This window comes from Melitaea cinxia, chromosome 10, assembly GCF_905220565.1.
Source record: "Melitaea cinxia chromosome 10, ilMelCinx1.1, whole genome shotgun sequence".
Taxonomy (NCBI): Eukaryota; Metazoa; Arthropoda; class Insecta; order Lepidoptera; family Nymphalidae; genus Melitaea; species Melitaea cinxia.
Genome location: NC_059403.1, coordinates 6,654,695 through 6,675,521, shown reverse-complemented (window position 1 = coordinate 6,675,521; position 20,827 = coordinate 6,654,695). Strand labels below are relative to the sequence as shown.

The window sequence follows — 20,827 nt, the reverse complement described above, 5'->3', positions numbered from 1 at the left end:
ACGGGCAGACTATTGGAGTGATATGGATTTTTTCACTAATAATAAGTGTAGGGTACATCAACTATATATATATATTTCGTCGCTGTATTCTTTTGTATCTCATCAGGTAAAAAGACAATGAATGAGCTGTGGCTACAGCTATTACTATTAATTTACAACATTTACTTGATAAAAACGAAAAATGGACAGAAGAATAAACTTGGTAGATATTAAGTATTTCAATTCAAAATATTTTAAAAACAAACAGTTTTTTTTACAATTGATTGCTATGTATTATCTAATATTCCGTTTAGTACAACGTACAAACGAATACAATTGCACGAATACGAATGACTTCCTCTATAATCTGATGGGTCCCTTCTACATACTCAACTACTTCAACAATTTTATTTTGTACACCGTATACATCGAGAAGTACGCTTATGAACGTTTCTAGCCATTATATTTAAGCTAGCAATGGATAACTAGCTACGTAAGATAGTCGAGAGATTAATGTTTTAAATGATTACTCGGTACGTCCAGTTTGCGCTATCATCCTCCACCGTTGTCCCAAAGGAAAAAAAATTTTGGTTATCAAGTTCCCCGGTCATGGGATTACAAGGTCCGTCCGTATTTTGTGTTTTGGTATTCTATTTTGAATAGATTCGTGTGTTTATTTGGGTTGATTGGAGATTATTTTGTAAACAGAAAGCAATTTTTTCTACGAAGTATTTGTATGTACGTTGTATCAAGTTACAGGAGTTCATTGAAATTGGGCTATAGTTTGATTCATTACTTTTTTTTTTGGAATTCACTCTTCTAAAAAATTGAGAAAGATTTGTTTTAATTATTGACATTTTATATATACAGTTACAATTTAGAAATATCGTATTCAACGCGTAGTTTACTACTGCAAGTTCAAAGTAATCACACATAGTGTGCATAATTTTTAGATTGATTATTTTTGTAACTGTAACTAAATGTATTTATTTTTGTTTATTTCATTAGTAGTTTTATGGTCTGTAATTGTTATGTCCTAATTAAGCACTATATATTCTAGACTTGTTATACAATGACAATTGCGACATAGGAACATAATACTGCTTGAAAGCAGTATTATTTAGCTGTGATCTTTTGTAAAGTCGAGGAACTTACCCAGTCGTACTGCTCCATATTTTGAGCGGGATATTCCCTGCAGTACCCTACCTCAGTTTATGTACCTTTTACGCTATATGATCTGTAAAACTAAGAATAGACTTGAAATATTAAATGCACTTTCCGTACACTTATAATAGATCCCTTTTTTCTTTTTATAGGTATGGCTAAAAGTGTTGCAGCGCTCGTATATATAAAGCTAATGTTAATTTGTTTATTAGTAAATGTACTCAAGCCATAGTTGTAGAAGATAATGTAAGGGTATTTTTACTTGATCTAAGTTACTGACGGTCTAAACTACACAAGTTAGCCGGAACGTCGCCAACAATACCTCTAGTATGAATATGCATATTTCGAAAACAATTTCTACGATATATTCGTCATCCCGCAATAAAACCGCATAGTGAATTAAGTTTTAGACGTTTTTTATAGTAAAAATGTCTTTGCTTTCCTGGTAGTGGTAGGTAAGTTTAGAAATAGCAGTAAACACGGTTAAAAAGTAAGTGTCTCTCGAGTCCCAAAAAACATTTTCCAAATTTATATTTAGCAGAGATAACTAAAAGTTCAGGCTGTAGGTATATGATGCTTGGAAGATGTTATTTTACATTACAATTATACCCAATACTTTTTAAAAGAAAAATTAAATCCTATAACATTAGTAAACTGAAATACACTATATACCGGATGAAAGTTATACAATTTACTAAAACAAAAAAAAACTTATAATCAAATTAATATTACAAAGAATAATAAATATATTTTAAATTCACGTATTGTTTTGTTACGTAAACTAACAAGATATTCAACAGCCAATAATTAACGTTACAACCAAGTGCTTGAAGCAAAGTGTACAGAGATGTCCTCATGAATTAATTCATGCGTTCGCTTCTACATTTGTTAGTTTACTGTTTAAAATATACATTCGTGTGGACTGCGCTGTAAACTGTTTCGAACTGGCTGTATTGTGTTATTTATGTTTCAATAGCAGCCACTTTGCTCACTCAGGAGATCTTATATTCATTTTAAATTACTATTTCGTAACACTTGTATATCAATTGAAGCAGTTACTCTACAAAGTTATCACTGAATACATAAAAACTGTTAAGTACATGTTATCTTTTGAAATAATATGTCTTTATATATTCTAAAAAATACTTACTTTAAAATTCTATTTAGTAGTATTATGTTCTTGTGGTGAGCAAAGCAGCTGGAGCTCCTATGAGAGAAATGTTTTGAAAGCAGGGCTAGGGTCAGCAACGCGTTTGTGATGCATCCATTCATAGGCTATAGTGACCGCTTGTCATCTGGCGGACAGTACGCTTGTTTGCGAATAATATTAAGTAAATGGAATAACTTATGGGAAAACCCTTTATTGTAGTCGACAATATTATAAAAGACATCGAGATGTACCGAAAACTGTAAAAGTTAACAGCTGCTTTATTCAATACTCTGGTATTGAATTAAGCATATAATTTGAAATTTATAATATATATCTATAAAGTTTTATGCTTACACCATATCAAATAAAATGAATAATAAGCTTTAAATATTATGACATAATTAGAGGGTAAGTGGTTATAAAATGTGTTCAAAATACCGTCGTATATTGATGAAAACAAAGTAATATATTACGTTCATTTAAATTTTAACACAGGCGAAAAGTTCATTCAATTTGAATTTTTGCGTGAAAAGGTCTATTTAAATTCGACCACAGCGGAGTGACGTGGTTCATTGTAATTAAATTGTATTTAAAACTATAAGGGCAATAAAATATAGTGTTTTTGTTGTTTGCGGTGGAAACAGAAATTGAACGGATGTTCGTTAAATACGAATCAATTTTATAATACTTATATATCAAAAGTTAAATACTTATAATCCCAAATAGAGGTGTACAAATCAATCAACTATGTTACTTGATAAAAAGATAAGAAATGCTGAATTTTGGTAATCGCTTGAAACTGTCAAAAGTTCGATTTAATCAAATGGTTTAAATATTTTTACGTGACTTTAAATGTCATGGATATTTTTTTAAATTTTTTTTTACATAAAAATTTTAGGTATTTTACTATAGAGAACAATGTGAACCTTTATACGTTTACTTAAAGTACCAAAAATTGCATACCAAATTATACCTGTATGCTACCAATATTCGCTTCGAAGCTTTGTAATTTGTAATAAATACAAAGTAACAATTATAAAAATAAGATCAATGTATCACAAAGGAATTGAATCACAAAATATGTTAATAGCAAATAAATTTTGAAAGCAATGTCAAATGAACACCCAATATTGTTATCGAAAAGTTTACGAGCGAAGAAAAGATAAATCTTTGGCACTCTTATAAGCAAGCGATTATGATTAATGTTAACGTTCTCATCCGAACTCGCTCCCTGTAAGGAAGGAATCGCAAAAATTGTTTTCTGAAGCAGATAAATATGTCATATGAATGAGACCCCGACATCGATCACAATACGATCACAAGTCATCCGAGCGTGGTTACTACGTAGATTAGTTTCAAGTACATACATTTGTAGAATAATACTAAGTAGGTACATGTATTCGTACTGTTTGGATAATCAGAACCGAAAGGAGAGAAAATAAAAGTGAAGTTGTTTTGTTTTAGGGATTTGAGACAAAAAATTTTGAGACAAAAGAAGTTTAGATATTTAGTAGAAAGAAGTTTTCGGACCTCCACCAAATTTATTTCTTCTAACATGAAATACATAAAAATATTTGAAACAAGTTTAAAATATTTCTAACAATTTGTGTTAATGCTTCTTAAGTTCGAATAAAATAAATAACAACGTACGAAAATGTTTAGGGAGAAATAAAAATACTATACGAAACCAAAATTATATTAGATATTATTTAATAATTTATAAAATTAATTGTTATTTTAATATTTTATAATTTATATACAAAATGAGATTAGCTTACAAATTTTTTGATTATTTTGAGTTCAATAAAAATTTAACGTAAAGATAGTTTAATGATATTGTCTAAAATCGATTTTTTTTTGTCTGTAACTCGTTTTTGTAAGAATCAAAATATCGCAAACAAAATTCGAGATCACAATCTCGAAAGTCACGACTTTACGCTAGTTCATAATGACACAACTTGGCGACTAAGTTCCAATTGTCGTCTATAATAGATAAAAAATAGGTAAAAAAACTTTTTAAGTTAAACGGTTTTATGTTAAACATACATTGCAATGTTTAAGATAAATGTACTAAAAACCAAAAAATAATAAAATAGATACAGTCGTGGGAATTATAAACATATGCATAGACTAGACTAAAATAAAACCGTGGGGCACGTCAATTGTCTACAATCGTTGATTAAAATGTTTGTTTTGTAATGTTACACTATAATTAGGCAGTTGTTCAACCGACAACGATGGACGTGTGATAAGTAGGGCTAGAATGTGGAAACAAGCTAGCAAGCTCGATTATAAGCGAGTTTTAGGGTTTCATAGTGGTGAGCGAGTAGTACTTTTATCATATGTTTTGTCGATTAAAGACAAACTACGAGCAGTGAAACGATTCCTCGCCAGTCAGCAGTGTGAATGTCCAACGATAAACTAGTTGAAACATCTCTTTTATTTACATGGAGTGTATAACTATTGGAATTTCCATGAGCAAGAAAATAGTAAGTAATTACCTCACCGTCTGCGGGCCAACTGCCTATTTTAACGACGAATTAAACGATTCTTCTATCGCACATTAAGTCGATAATTTGTAGACAATTGACGTGCCCCACGGTTTTATTTTAGTCTAGTCTAATGCATATGTTTATAATTCCCACGACTGTATCTATTTTATTATTTTTTGGTTTTTAGTACATTTATCTTAAACATTGCAATGTATGTTTAACATAAAACCGTTTAACTTAAAAAGTTTTTTTTACCTATTTTTATTTTCTAGTTTTTAGTTTTTATTTCGCATTCTGTTTAATTCATTTAGTGCTTCATTATTGCAAGGCCCATCTTAAATATTGAGGTTGTATAGTGCACTGTATTCTTCTTGTCAAGTCCTTTTATTTGATACCCATATTGGTGGGATTGATAAAAAATTGTTATCAGACATTTGGTAGCGGCGGCCAGCTTAGATTTCAATTTTGCATAGTAAATTGTATTCTACTTGTTGAGACCTTTCATTTGATACCCATGTTGATAGGATTGATAAAACCTAAGTTATCCGCCATTTTGTAGAGGCCGCCATCTTGGATTTTAATTTTATATAGTACATTGATTATACTGGTTGAGCACTTTCATTTGATACCCATATTGATGGGATCGATAAAACCTACGTTATCCGCCATTTTGTAGCGGCCGCCATCTTGTATTTCAATTTTTTATAGTATATTGTATTCTGCTTGTTGAGCCCTTTCATTTGATACCCATATTGATGGGATTGATAAAACCTACGTTATCCGCCATTTTGTAGCGGCCGCCATCTTGGATTTCAATTTTTTATAGTATATTGTATTCTGCTTGTTGAGCCCTTTCATTTGATACCCATATTGATGGGATTAATAAAACATGAATTATCCGCCATTTTGTAGCGGCGGCCATCTTGAATTTATAATGATAATGAATAAACATAATTGTATTGTCACCAAAATCCAAAGTGTATACAAAATTTCAGATTAATCGGTTGACAGGAAGAGGGTGAAATTTGAATTACTAAATTTGACCCAAGAATAAAAAATAAAACAAACGGGGTGAGCTAAATAAAACCGTTTAATAAAAAAAGGGTTTTGTTATCGAGTGTAAGTTTTATATATAATCATAGTACAGTAAAGTATTACCTTGCGACAAAATGATTTTAATTGAAATTTCTTTAGAATTCAGGAAAAATCGAGTATTCAATAAAACCCTACTAATAGGGGAATAAATGTGTAAAATATTTAAAGGTAATTATAATAGTATCTTTTAATGCATTAAAGATAATAAGAAATAATTTCAGACCCTAGGTTCTAATCGGACCCAGGATCCGCCTTTAGGTTTAATATTAAATCCTCGAGGTATCAGCTCAATGGGGTCGATGGTCTTTGAACATTTGACCACTTTGAAATTCAGTATGAGATTGTATACCAGAACCTTCACCTCGAGCAAGGCGAATCTTGAACCTGAAAAACATTCAAAAAATAGGTAAGTAATTACGCATTATTATAGATAATTCGAAAAGTAACTAATTTGCCTGATTTAAGTAAAATAATTGAAATGTCAAGTAAGTGACACACGTGACAGTTTGGCTACTTGAATTTCAAAGTAGCCTAATTAACTTTCTCATCCTAAGGGAAGTATGAACAATCTTGCAATCTACGAGCGCGCGGCGACCTTAGTTGTTGAGTGCGCAAGCTACTCGTATGTACGCATCAATGTAGGCGTGAGAGTGAGCGTGCGTATTATTCGTCCAAATAATATAATAAATAAGGAAATACATATTTTTTAATAAAAGGAATTATGTAGCGATTTTGGTATGTATGGATCATCAACAATATGTGCAAGAAAATGACAAAATAAAATTTCGAGCCTGTTAGTCCTGAAGTCTTACAGACTTTTTTTTTAATTTTCACTGGACTTTATGTATATGTATATATATAATATTTTAGGTTCTTACCGATACAGTTTCTAGGTCCCACCCCAAACGGCATGTAAGTGAAGGGTTTGATGTTGTGTTTGTTCTCATCAGAGAACCTGTCAGGGTTGAATTTTTCTGGGTCTGGGTGATGAGCTGGATCCATGTGGATTGAGTTCAAAACGTTGTAAACAATGTCACCTGGTTTTAGCTGAAAATATTTTGGTACTATTAGTATTTGATTAAATTGTAACATAACGCTACATGTTAAGTATTGGAATTTAGTCCTTAAGAATCGATTTTCATATAAGGCCCCGGTATGAAAAAATATGAGGAATAAAATCTAACGAATAATCGTTACGTTTCAACAAACTAAAATGTTTGTTATGGATGAACTATGTTTAAGAATTTTGGAACAAGAACAAACAATATAGAAGTATCGAAAACTTACTTGAACAGGCTTTGCACCTTCTCTCGGTGGGGGTAGCTCGTAAGGCGTATTACACACACGGTCCATTAGAGCGGCTGGCCATTTTCTAGATGATTCTGAAATTAAAATCAGTTTTTTCGATGCATCGAAAAAGTTTGATTTAATCTACGAAAACGGTTTGACACAAAGATATATCTTGCTTTTTCATAGTCCCCATCTTTTTTAAATATTGTACGAAATCATAAAAAATTGATTGTCTGTAATTGGTTTACGGACGATAGCTTAACGTAACAACGTCATAACAAAACATCTCCTCGGACGCACGGCTAAACGAGTTGAAGAGAGATAATGCGGCGCAAGCGTACAATGAGCGCAACGGGACAATGAGTGTAGCGGGCAATGAGTCATCCTTTTTCGTGCATGCAGCCGGCATTAATTGATTTATTAGACGTTGCCATGTCAAAGTTTAAACAATTTTTAAAAAGTAGATTGATTATCAAACCACTAGTTACTCTTACAATACTTATTTGATTATGTTCTATGAAAAAGAAGGGTTGAGCTTTCTTTTCTCACGCTGGTCTATTGAAACTTGATCTCAAGCACTGCTTAGTTTTAAAACATCTTTCCTATTCTTAAGTCTCTTCTTTGCCTCTTAACAAACATTGTAAATAATTGTACAACCATTTGCATTTCGTATCAATAAATAAGCAACCTATTACATTCTTACATATACTGCGTGTATCACGGTAATGTTTAAGAACATAAATTTTTAGATTTCCACTTACGATTTGGAATCGCTTAAGCTTGGAAGATCCTAAGATCTATTGAAATGTCTTGACAAATACTTTAGTCTAAGTAAAAGGCTCGTTTCGCACTTTAATCATAAAAATCTTCAAGTATTTATATACACATACACGCCACGCAGGCACGCAGTATATCTTTTAACGTTTATCGCTGCCTAAGAGCTTAAGGAGAAATGTATAACTAAAAATTAGGTACCTATATCTAATAATTAATTAATTTATATAGTATATCTAATAATTAATTATTTAATTAATTATTTATTAATTAATCTAGGGATTAATTACTTATAAATGTTTTTTCTGTTTGCTGTTTATGTTTGTTTTTTAACTTTACTACATCTATTTTTAATTATACTCAATCTGTATTGTATAATTTGTAGATATAATGTTTTTAATAATACTAGTGTTACATCTATTTTCGTGCATGTTGTAACAACTTAAAATGTTGCGCATTTAAACTCAATGTAGTATAGTTTTTATGTGAAAATTGTAATGTAGCAACTACTATTTGTTCAAATGAATTAAATAATAAAAAAAAAATGCACTGGACTCAGATAATGCTGAGACACCTCTTTGTGTCCATAAATATACTCATTCATTTCTTATTTTATGTCAGTTATCCTTTTGGTTTTTCTTTATTATTTATGTTTCTTGTACAGGTGTTTAAAACAATTTTTTAACTACATAATAAGAAAGTTGGTGATGATCAACGATATACGTATTAGTATATCTACTTGGGCAATTGGCTGTAATTGATGTAATTGAAATAGTAAATTACTCACCATTCAATACGCAGTCAAGATATTTAAGATGGTTTATATTTTCATAGGTTAAATCTCCGTATTTCTCTTTAAATTTTCTTATTTCTTGGTACAATTTCTCTTGAATGTCAGGGTTGATAGCTAGTTCGTGGACGCACATGACGAGTGCTATAGCGGAACTTTCGTATCCGGCAAAGAAGAAAATAAATACTTGTCCAGCTAATTCGTTTTGAGTCCATTCTACAAAATCACTTAAAAATTAGTTCTTGATGTAAAGATCCTATGATCTTCATATAAAATTTGAAATAGTTTACTTACTTCTCTGTACAGATTTTGGTTTGAAAGTATCTTCAGTGATTGATACTTGGTCGTTTTCTTCGTTTTCTACTTTCAATGAACCTAAAAATCATACAAAATAAACACTTTAAATTTTTTAGTTTATGAATTATGAATACTTAAATGTCACTACTACGACTTACGGAATTGAAGAAAAAAATCTTAAAAATATGTCATTCTAATTCTCTGATTTTATAAGTATTTATTATCCAAGCAGTCTTCAGAAGACGGCTCCTCATTTTTAAATTAAAAATTTACAGTGATTATTGACGCTTTTATTAGCTCGGGTTTTATGTATGTATGTATATATGTCATGGAATCTTTGAGCATAATTTCCACCAATTTCCAGAAGTTTCAGTAATTTTAAACTTTGCACATATTAAGGACCGATGACTATGCAATAATTCAATAGCAGTTTCCCAATATCCTTATTAGTACCGCCAGGATTACTAAATTCTTTCGTAACTCCTCTGTTAGGAAGTAAAAGAGATAAAGCTAGAGCGCGACCTGCGCATCCCTTCAGTCTCATATTTACTCTTTATTCCGCACAGCACAACGTTGACAGATACTTTTTCAGAATAGTTTCATTTTTACCTTGTTGTGTTATTTCTTACTAGCTGTTTCCCGCCCGCTTCGCCTGGCGTAACTTCGTGGCTTCGCCCCGCGCGGAATAGTTATTCTTTTATTGTTTATATCAATAATAGAAAACTATCACATGTCCGCAAATAATTAATTGAAAAATCGAATCGTTTAAAAAAGACCACACTTTTATAACTAATCGAACTAAAAAGTAGAAAATAATTTTTAATTACAAAGAGTTTATGTTACAATAGATAGAACAATCAATCATAATTAATAACTTCAAAATAAAATTATAATATAATTTAACTTATTAAGAGAATAATTCAATTAAGAGTAAGAAACGTGGGGTTCTTGATATATTAAATGTAATAAATATTCTACTTGCAACTATCTATGTGCGGAGAGTTATAAAAACATCGTAAAAAGTTATGAAAATATAGTAAAATGCACCACATAAGCATGTCCACCTCTGCATTGTGACATACCCAGATACCAGTAAGATTCAGCTTCGGAAAGGGTTTTTAAGGATGTTAATTGAAGACTAAGTTGCGCCGATTAAGTCACCCGACCCCTGGCTATATGCAAGACTGCTCACTTATCTACTTCATACTGCATCTTGATGGAACCGCTGCACTCCTTGGTGACTTTCAGCAGTTACTGCATCCGTGCTGCATTAGTTGCCAGACATTTGAGGTTTTCCATGTAGAGAAGGAAGACCTTAGTACCTTCTCTACGAAACTGAAAGCCTGTCCCAAAATGTTCCAAAAGAGTGCTTAGAGGGTTAAAGGACAACTAGAACTATAGCGAGCCCATGCAATCACCCTGGGGAATACCTCTCCGTATCCTGATTTGGTCATCGTACTCCACTGCTCCATGCATACTCCAAGGAAGTCTCGAACTGCACAGTCAATCTTAAACAGCTCAAGGACCCTCAGTACTTTTTTTAGTCGATCCAGGCGGCCGAAAAGCTTGGACGGTTGCATTTAATAAGCTGGCCCGCAACAGAGTCCATGAGATGAAGCTCAGATGAGAGGATTCACAGTAATAACAATAAGCAATTAATAAATCAATCACATTTTCTACTAAAATATGAATTCTGGTTCTGGGAGTCGATTATACACACGGATAAGCACAAACCCCTAGAGAAGCGCTCATCAAACTGTTTTGGCCAGCTGCTGGTGATGTGGATGGGTAATGTGAATACAGGTATACATATTCTAGACCTTTTGAATTTGAAATAGAGAACTAATTCATTACATTCGAATAGCTACAAATGTAAATATAGATTAAAAACATAGAATTTTGCTACAATATTATTAATAATTAATCTGCATGGTTACGGCAGTTAACAATATAACCACTCCTTCTCTTCCCGTGGGTGTCGTAAGAGGTGACTAAGTGATAACACAGTTCTACTACTACCGTGGAACTTAAAAAACCGAGTGATAGCGGGATAATCATCAATATGTTGACTTTCAAATACATAGGCCGAAGACGGGCCCTGCGATCACCACTAGCAACTGACTAGCGCTCTGACAATAGACAAAACACACAAGTTCGCGCTATTTTTGGAACGAACTTGTGGAGGCCTCCAGCTATGTCCAGCAGTAGACTGTGATAGGCTGAAGAGATGATAGTGATGACAATATTATTTCGGTCACCTTTAGAAGCTTCCATCAAAAGTTGAATCATGTCTGGTCTCTCAATTTTGTTCTTCTCTCTATATTCCATAGTGCTGGACACGAGGTTCCTAAAGAAGTTCGTTGTCTTTGCGGGAAATATTTCTATTCCCAATTTCTAAAAAAATACTAATGATGTAATCAACATATCAGTTTGAAACTCTTTTGTGAAATAATAAAAATAAAATAAAAAAAGAGTGTGCCTTAGAACACACGACTGAAGTAAAATTTACGAAACGTATCTCTCTCTCTTTCTATCATCACGAACTTATATCTCCCTCTCAACTTCCGTTCACCTCGCCCAGTCACACTTTTCGTAACACTCACGCATTCACCATCTTACTTCCCAAGTCAAGCGCGCGTAAAGAAGTTTTACTTCAAAAAAGTATGTAATAATAATAAGGAAATAATGACAATTCTTACCTTAGTAACTTTGGGAAACGTAGCCGACATAAAGAAAATAAATCGTTGGTAGACGTTAAAATGAAATAAATTTTGACCACTTTTGTAAAACTCGTTATCTTTGTCCTTCACTGAGTTCACTTGAAGACCGAAAGCCGCTGATGCTATCACGTCGTTGGTGTAACGACGCATCAGGTCCTCGACGTCGATATCCTCGTTAACGTGATCTAAATAATAACAACGAAGCGTTGGATCAATATTGAATTATTAGTTTATTCATGTGTGTATATTTGTCATTTTAGAACGAAGAAAAAAGGAGTCTAAAGGCTGGTTTTGCCGGTTGTAAATAAAGTTTATCCTGCATGTAAGCTACGAATAGATTTTAACATCACACATTTAACAGCAGGAGGTTGATTAGACCATTAGGACCTAGTTCTTCTTAGTTAATAAACTACAACTTTTAGACTCTTTTTTGCAAATATAAATATTTTTTAAACATAGTGGATGTCAGTGGTAAAAAAAGAATAATACATCAAAAACTTTTATCTATTAGATACCGTAATCTGTCAAATAGCGTTATTCACAACCGGTGTAACAGGACCTAAGTGTGTATTATAATATGTTGCTCTAAAAATTATTAATTAAATATAATATTGAGACCACAGTTAAAAGCCATTTACCGTATATATATATATATATATATATATATATATATATATACTAGCTGACCTGGCAAACTTCGTATCACCTTATTTTTTTCTGAAATATAATAATAACATAATATATCAAAATAAAATATAGCCTATCTTTTAAGTTGGATCAAACTGCACACGGTGTGCAAATTTGACTAAAATCGGTTAAGTAGTTTAGGACTCCATTGAGGACAAACATTGTGACACGAGATTTATATATATTAAGATATATATATATATATGTAAATCTAATATTATATACCGACTTCAATTAAAAAAATACAATTGAATTTAGAACCTACTCCTTTTTTTAAGTGGCTTAAAAAGGTGGAGGTGTTTTTTAGTTATTCCTTATAACTTGTACTTAATTTAGGCATTTTTTTCGACTACCTGCGTTGAATCACTTGTTGATGTAAATTGTAGTCATTTTTTTTCGTTTGTGAGCAAACACAATTATTTTGAAGTCGATTAAAAGTCATAGCGATAGGTATGTATTTACATATAAAAATAGTAATCCGAATATATTTTGCGTGATGTAAAAATCAGTAAATAAATGTTTCACACTTGAAGATCTACAGTATGATGACGATTCTGTATCGAGAATCAAAAATGCCCAGATCACAATGAACGTTATACGAAATATCTTATTGCGGGCAAGAATAGAATCCACGACTACGAAAACATTAGCCAGTTGCATTTGTCACTGCTGCTGGCGACATCGAATAAGTGCTGCTTCTTAATTGCACGCCTTCTAGAAGGCTATATTATAATGACAATACATTAATGTGCCATAAAATGCACACTTTTATACATTATATACATCGAACTATAAATTAAATATCAATTAAAGTCTTTGTTTAATATTAAAAAAGCCGCGTTGGAGCAACGGTCACAGCACTGGTTTGTGGCTGTAGCACTAGCAGTTGCGAGTTCGATCTCCGCACATGACAAAACTTTTGTATTATGCCATACAGATGTTTGCCGTGGTCTGGATGCTCGTGCAGCCCTTGTGGGTCTCGCCACTGTGCCACGGAGAGTACGTTAAGCCATCGGTCCCGGTTGTAATAATTTACACCTGATAGCGATCGTTACTCATAGTAGGGAATATATCCACCAACCAGCATTGGAGCAGCGTAGTGGATTAAGCTCTGATTCTTCTCCTACATGGGGAAAAGAGGCCTATGCCCAGCATTGGGATATAAGAGGCTGAGGTGTAACTTAAAAAGAAAATCTTTCAAAATTCAAAAAAGTAATCAATGCTTTACAACAAATATTTTTACGTTCCTATCATTTTAATATCAGAGCAATCTGTGCATCATCATCATCATTATCTGCAAGATTAAATGAAATAATCCAACTTATTATCATTTTATGGTTGTTAAAATGTTGTTTCTTTTTGATTGAAGTGCAATTTATAAGGTACATAACCTACCTTGTAAGTATTCAATGATGTTGGCGCTGATATCGGTCATAAAAGGCATCATCTTTCTCATCTTGGAGCTAGTAAAAGCTGGACTCAGTGTAGTTCGCATGTCGTGCCATCTCTCACCTACAAAAAAAGGTTGGTAATGAATGTAGCAATAAAATACCAGTGGTTATTAAAATTTCATAAACGCTGTTAAAAAATTTAACCATCCGGCCCATATTACCCCGGACATAATTATATGGTAACTAGCAAATAAGTGTATGTATAAACATAGATTTCATCAAAATAATCACATTTTGTGAATGAAAGAATTATGTGTATACTGTTTTCATCACAGAATTATTCTAAGGTAAAAAACCGTCAGCGTCGGACAGCGTCCTAGTTTTACTTGGCAGTCACAGGACTATCGATTTGTAGTTTTAATTATAAATCGCCTGTGGTTATTATAATGCATGTTTAACAAAAGGCATGGGCTTTTGAGCTCGTGGATGTTACTTTTCAATAAAATATATAATGCATATATATTATTTTGAAATAGGAAGATGAAATAACAACGATAAATTTGTTCTGAAGTTGTTATGTAAAATTTTCAATAATCTTGGAATTTTTTTTATAAATGTAAAATAATATATTAACAACTTAATTATGTTGTTTGATATTATATAAGCTTTATATAAGCTTTATTAAAAAAATAAATAAAAAAATATTAGTACCAATGTTAAGTAAAAAAAATGTAGAACTTGTTTTCTCAAGCGATTGCTATTTCGCAATGGATTTTTCCAAAACTACTAAAGAAATAAGTCAGATGGTTATTAATATGCGCTAAGACGTTTGATAAATTTCATCTTCCTAGTCCAGAAATTATCTATACTAATATTATAAAGAGGTAAAGTTTATAACTTTGTTTGTATGTAGGGGGTAATCTTCGCAAATACTGATCCGATCATGAAAATTCTTTCACTAACAGAAAGCTACACTATTCAGGAGTGATATAGGTTATATTTTATTGTAATTGAACAAAAAATTTAGTAACTAAGAAAAAGATTAAAATATAATGGTAAATAAACTAGCGCCATCTATCGCTATTAGAAAATAATTTATTAGTCTTTCGACGTTATTAATTTAGTCTTATTTTAGTCTATCGACGACGTTTTCTCGATATTTAATAGATGGCGTTAGAGCAACATATTATTTATTTAAGTGCTATAAAATTTGTTCTTTAAAGTATGTTATTTGGTTAATATAATAATAATTAACGCCCAACGAAATGGGCACGGGTCGGCTAGTCTGGAATATATTAAATCGCTTTCTTAGCATTAATAACATAAAAACTTCGCATTTTTTAAGAGCGTTTACCATGGTAATGTATGTTTTTTTGACACCATCAGAGAGTAAAGATTTAAACGAACAAAAAACCCAATGCCTTTTTTAAAAAAGCTGATATTTTGACGTGGTAATTTTAAATTAAAAATTAAGGTCTTTTTCGATATTGAGGTCAAAATAAGGTGAAAGAATAAATATTTTAAATCAAAAAAATTACAGTGTATTTGGATAATAAGGTAAGCGTTCACCAAATTTCGTAAAAAAAGTATAGGATGAAAATAAAAAACCAAAAGCTTAGTTTTTGAATTTTTCACATGAATTTGGAGGTTATGTAAAAAGGGGGAAAATACAAAAATTGTAGATCTTTTTATTATCTTCAACTTTGCTATTTAACGTTTTCCATAGAGCTTGTAGTTTAGCCGGAAATCGAGATAAACCATTTTTTACCCTTAACCCATCCCACTTCCCTACCACTTCCCGACCTCAGATCGCCCGCAATTTATTGTTTCTTTCATTTTCGTTGTATTCTCTTCCTTTACCAATGGGTTTCATCCTATTATAAATTTTTTCACTTTTTACCATTTGCAAAGGCTAAAAGCACTGGTGTATGTAGGATATTAGTTTTATCCATATTTACCTTTCATCATAAGCAAGCTATCGTCGAATAGCGGTTCAGAGAAAAACACCTTGTGGTCGACGAAATGATCGAAATCCTTTACTGTTATAGCCTTGATCAATTCAGGATCTCTTACCATGATAATGGGTGTACTACCCTCGATGTATCCCACATATCTGAGAATGTAAAAAGAGATTAAACATTTTCAAATTGGGTAAAAAAATCAGGGTGTGAAAAGATCATGTGACAAGGAAATTAGGATTTGATTTACGATTAATAATGAGCTTTTCGTTTTTTACTCTTAGAATGATGACTTCGATCCTTCTCCCACATGGGGAGGAGGCCTATGCCCAGTAGTGGGATATTACAGGCTGAAGCGAAGAATGATGAGAATTCTTTCGACACTTTTTTGTAAGGAGATATCATAAATATTCCTCTGAAAATATTGTTAAAGTTGTTGGTTCGCTTACTCAGTCATAACTAATACTACTAGGTCCAAATAGCTTAAAGGGTATGTGCAGAAAACTTTAAGCGTACGGTTCAGCTGGTATCCTTATCTTCTCTGATCGGTTTAGTAAAAGGAGTGCCAAACGCAAACGAAATCGCGGGTCGAAAAGGTAATATAAAGTTAAATATATCCGATCTAAATGCTAAATAGATTTTAGTATTTTGTAAATCTTAAGTAGTTAAGTAGTGTATATGTTTTAGTTATTTAAACAGGAAATGAAGATTTTTTATAACTGATGATAAATAATCACCGCTCATATTTAGACACCCGGTAGCAAGTCCAGTCTAGCTTAAAAAAAGTAACTGGAAACGCGGCAAGTGTAATATGTAAACTTTAGATTTTAAGTACTGACGTGGGGCCTGTGAGGCCACAGCGGGTTGTCAAGTTGTTAGATTTATCCCTTCAATATAATTTCGATAAGCTATGTCGGTTTGAAATAACGACGCGGTCTCTTAGGCTCAACGTCGGTACTAACGTGAGATTTTTGATTAAGTAACGAATAAAGTAAAATGTTTGTTTTTAGGAATTTAACAGATAACTCGAAGAATAGGTGTGCCTGGAACGTCGCCGTCTGAAGGTAAATGTGGTTTATCTATTGATAATCCACAGTTTACAAAAAGACTACGGCGTCTAATAAATGTCTTGATCGAAATTAGTTGGTTTTTGACATCCTTTTATAAAATTTTAGACATAAGTATAGTCAATGAACATATTTCACATGTTACGTATCTAAACCGGAAAACTGATCGTAGTGTGAATATAAAGCAATTACCTCCACAGCTAATATTATGGCATATGAATAGAGGGTTCAAATTATGCTTGCCTTGTAAACTTTGTATGTGTTTAAACAGAATACACGTTCTTGATAAGCCAAATACAGTTCAATGATAACCCAGCGAATAAAAAATATAAATAAATAAAAATAAAATAAAATATGCTTTTTATTAAACGGTTTTATTTAGCTCACCCCGTTTGTTTTATTTTTTTTTTATTTATTATTTATTCTTGGGTCAAATTTAGTAATTCAAATTTCACCCTCTTCCTGTCAACCGATTAATCTGAAATTTTGTATACACTTTGGATTTTGGTGACAATACAATTATGTTTATTCATTATCATTATAAATTCAAGATGGCCGCCGCTACAAAATGGCGGATAATTTATGTTTTATTAATCCCATCAATATGGGTATCAAATGAAAGGGCTCAACAAGCAGAATACAATATACTATAAAAAATTGAAATCCAAGATGGCGGCCGCTACAAAATGGCGGATAACGTAGGTTTTATCAATCCCATCAATATGTGTATCAAATGAAAGGGCTCAACAAGCAGAATACAATATACTATAAAAAATTGAAATACAAGATGGCGGCCGCTACAAAATGGCGGATAACGTAGGTTTTATCGATCCCATCAATATGGGTATCAAATGAAAGTGCTCAACCAGTATAATCAATGTACTATATAAAATTAAAATCCAAGATGGCGGCCTCTACAAAATGGCGGATAACTTAGGTTTTATCAATCCCATCAACATGGGTATCAAATGAAAGGTCTCAACAAGTAGAATACAATTTACTATGCAAAATTGAAATCTAAGCTGGCCACCGCTACCAAATGTCTGATAACAATTTTTTATCAATCCCACCAATATGGGTATCAAATAAAAGGGCTTGACAAGAAGAATACAGTGCACTATACAACCTCAATATTTAAGATGGGCCTTGCAATAATGAAGCACTAAATGAATTAAACAGAATGCGAAATAAAAACTAAAAACTAGAACTTTCTTTTCGTGTATTCTCCATTCTACGTGACATTGGCGATATCGAGATTTTTTTCTTCAAGCATTTCGAACCTACGAAGTAAAATAACTTATTTCCAAGTAAATGAATATAGCAATGTAAAATGTACCAAAACCTCGTGGTATTATCATACGTGTGTTTAAAAAAATAAAAATAATATAAATAAATCGGCTTTATTTTCACGTGTAAACAAACAACGCTAGGCGATTAGTTTTTCGTTTCTGTGTAGGTACATATATATTTATTTATTTATTTATTTATTCTTAATGTACACCAAAATACAGACACATATAAAGAAAGACACATGTATATATATATACATATATATGTTAACATTAGGTATATTATTTATTACTTAGGTATACTCGAATCCTCCTGTCGGTCTCCCTCTAGAAGTTGTTGCGGCCTAGTTGGATAGTATGTTAGATAAAAAGTAAAAAAAAAATCCGAACGAAAACACAAATTACTAAAATTTAAGAATTATTAATATTTTTTATTCTTATTTTAAGGTAAAAATCTTAAATATTTTTACCATTTCGAAAGTATTTTTGTGACAAAAGTGCACTTATTTTGTAAAAACAATTTAAAATTTTGCGTTTTCAAAGACGTTGGCTAAACCATACATCGAGTGTAAATACGATCAACGCCAAGAGATAACGTAAAAATTTCGCTCTTTATTTGATTAGAATGTGCAAGAGTATGAACTTATGTAGCTTATGAGTCCAATAGACAAATACTGACTCCGGTTTACCTTATAGCTACTGCTGCAGCCGCAAATTCCATACAGAGCTATGTGTTATTAAAACTTAATCGTTAACCTTCTTCTTTAAAAGGTTGCGAGATGATCAGTATGTACTGAAATCTACGTAACCCCCACAAAAGACTACCGTTTCTAAATAGTGATATGAGGCTTGAAGGACTTACAAAACATTTTCTCCTCTGTGACAGACTGGAAGTCACAGGAAGACTATACTTTTTTTGTTGATATACCAAACTTTTATTCCTAGACCAGGTTACCCTATTCGCCTGGGTCTAAGTATTTCTGAGATATTTTCCTGCAATACAGTGTATTGTGTGTTTGCGGACTCTAGTTGCAGGAGTAAACCAAATTTTTTTACCATTTTTGGTTCAATTATATCAGCTGAGCGTTTTTAAAAGAACAATTTCATCAGGGGCACATTACCATCGTGTGTGATATTGAAATAAATAAACTTGTCTTTTTCTTTTAATTAAAAAAAAATACTTTTTGTAATTTTGTAAAGTGATAATTATTATACTTAGTGCAAATTATTCGCCCGGGTATAGCTAGTATGCAGTAAATTAACAAATAAACATCGAATAGACTTACTTTTCATTCGGAAAGGCTTTGTACACGGCATCTATATCTTCAACAATATGTTTAAACGCAAACGTACTTTTGAAAGTATTGCCAAATATCGGAACACCAGGTACGTATTTTATGTCTCTTTTATCAAAATATTTATGTATCCACTTATGTACATATATGAAATAAATTAAAAGTGTTGTCAGTAAGAATATTATTATTTCAACAATCATTTTGTTTGAATGCCAAACTCGTACTGACAAAACAATATCATACTCGTATATGAGTTGATTGCCTCTGTTGAGGAGAAACTGCGTAGATAACATACAAGCGTAAAGCAAAAAACAAAATAAAAAAGTTTGTGTGTTATCTACTTGAGTTTATTCCGACTTCGACCAAATTATTAAAACAATTTTAATCATAAATTAAATTTGTTATGATTCCTATATATAGCTGTAGCTAAACGGTCTAAAGTATCAATCTTAGCGTTGTTTCGCACGATTTCACTCCCGTTTCTTTAATAAGTAAATTATAACATTACTTTATTTAGCACAAGATATTTCTCGCTGTTCCAGTTCTTATGTGTTCGCTTTATTCAATACTCTGCTATTGGATAAAGCATATAATTTGAATTTTATACTATAAAGTTTTATGCTTACACCATATCAAATAAAATAAATAAGCTTTAAACATAATTACATAATTAGAGGGTAAGTGGTTATAAAATGTGTTAAAAATACCGTCACATATTCATCTTTTTAAAACTGTTGATGAAAACAAAGTAATATATTACGTTCATTTAAAATTTAACACAGGCGAAAAGTTCATTCAATTTGAATTTTTGCGTGAAACGGTCTATTTAAATTTGACCACAGCGGAGTGACGCGGTTCATTGTAATTAAATTGTATTTAAAACTATAAGGACAATAAAATATAGTGTTTTTGTTGTTTGCGGTAGAAACAGAAATTGAACGAATGTTCGTTAAATGCGAATTCGTTTTATTATACTTATATATCAAAAGTTAAATATTTATAAACGCAAATGGAAGTGTACAAATCAATCGTATGTTACTAGCTAAAAAATAAGAAAGGCTGGCTTTTGGCAATCCTTTATAACTGTCAAAAGTTCGATTCGACAATGTGGTATAAATATGTTGCCACGTTTTTTGTTTTTGGTTTTTTTTTACATAAAAGTTTTACGTATTTTATTATAGAGGACAATGTGAACCTTTATGAGTTTACTTAAAGTACTAAAGCAGTAAGTTGCATACCAAATTATACCTGTATGCTACCAATATTCGCTTCGAAGCTTTGTAATTTGTAATAAATACAAAGTAACAATTATAAAAATAAGATCAATGTATCACAAAGGAATTGAATCACAAAATATGTTAATAGCGAATAAATTTTGAAAACAATGTC

General features: G+C 31.8%; 1 protein-coding gene across 1 annotated transcript; it reads right to left on the bottom strand.

Annotated features, from left to right (window-relative positions):
* Positions 1-6,049: 6,049 nt before the first annotated feature.
* LOC123657086 (cytochrome P450 9e2-like) lies at positions 6,050-19,638 on the bottom strand. Its single transcript, XM_045592673.1, has 10 exons — positions 19,430-19,638; positions 15,788-15,942; positions 13,834-13,950; positions 11,731-11,936; positions 11,290-11,425; positions 9,029-9,109; positions 8,732-8,950; positions 7,168-7,262; positions 6,759-6,927; positions 6,050-6,264 (listed from the first exon to the last, which is right to left on the bottom strand). The coding sequence occupies exons 1-10, from the start codon at positions 19,636-19,638 to the stop codon at positions 6,098-6,100; spliced, it is 1,554 nt and encodes a 517-aa protein (XP_045448629.1). The 3' UTR covers positions 6,050-6,097.
* Positions 19,639-20,827: the final 1,189 nt, after the last annotated feature.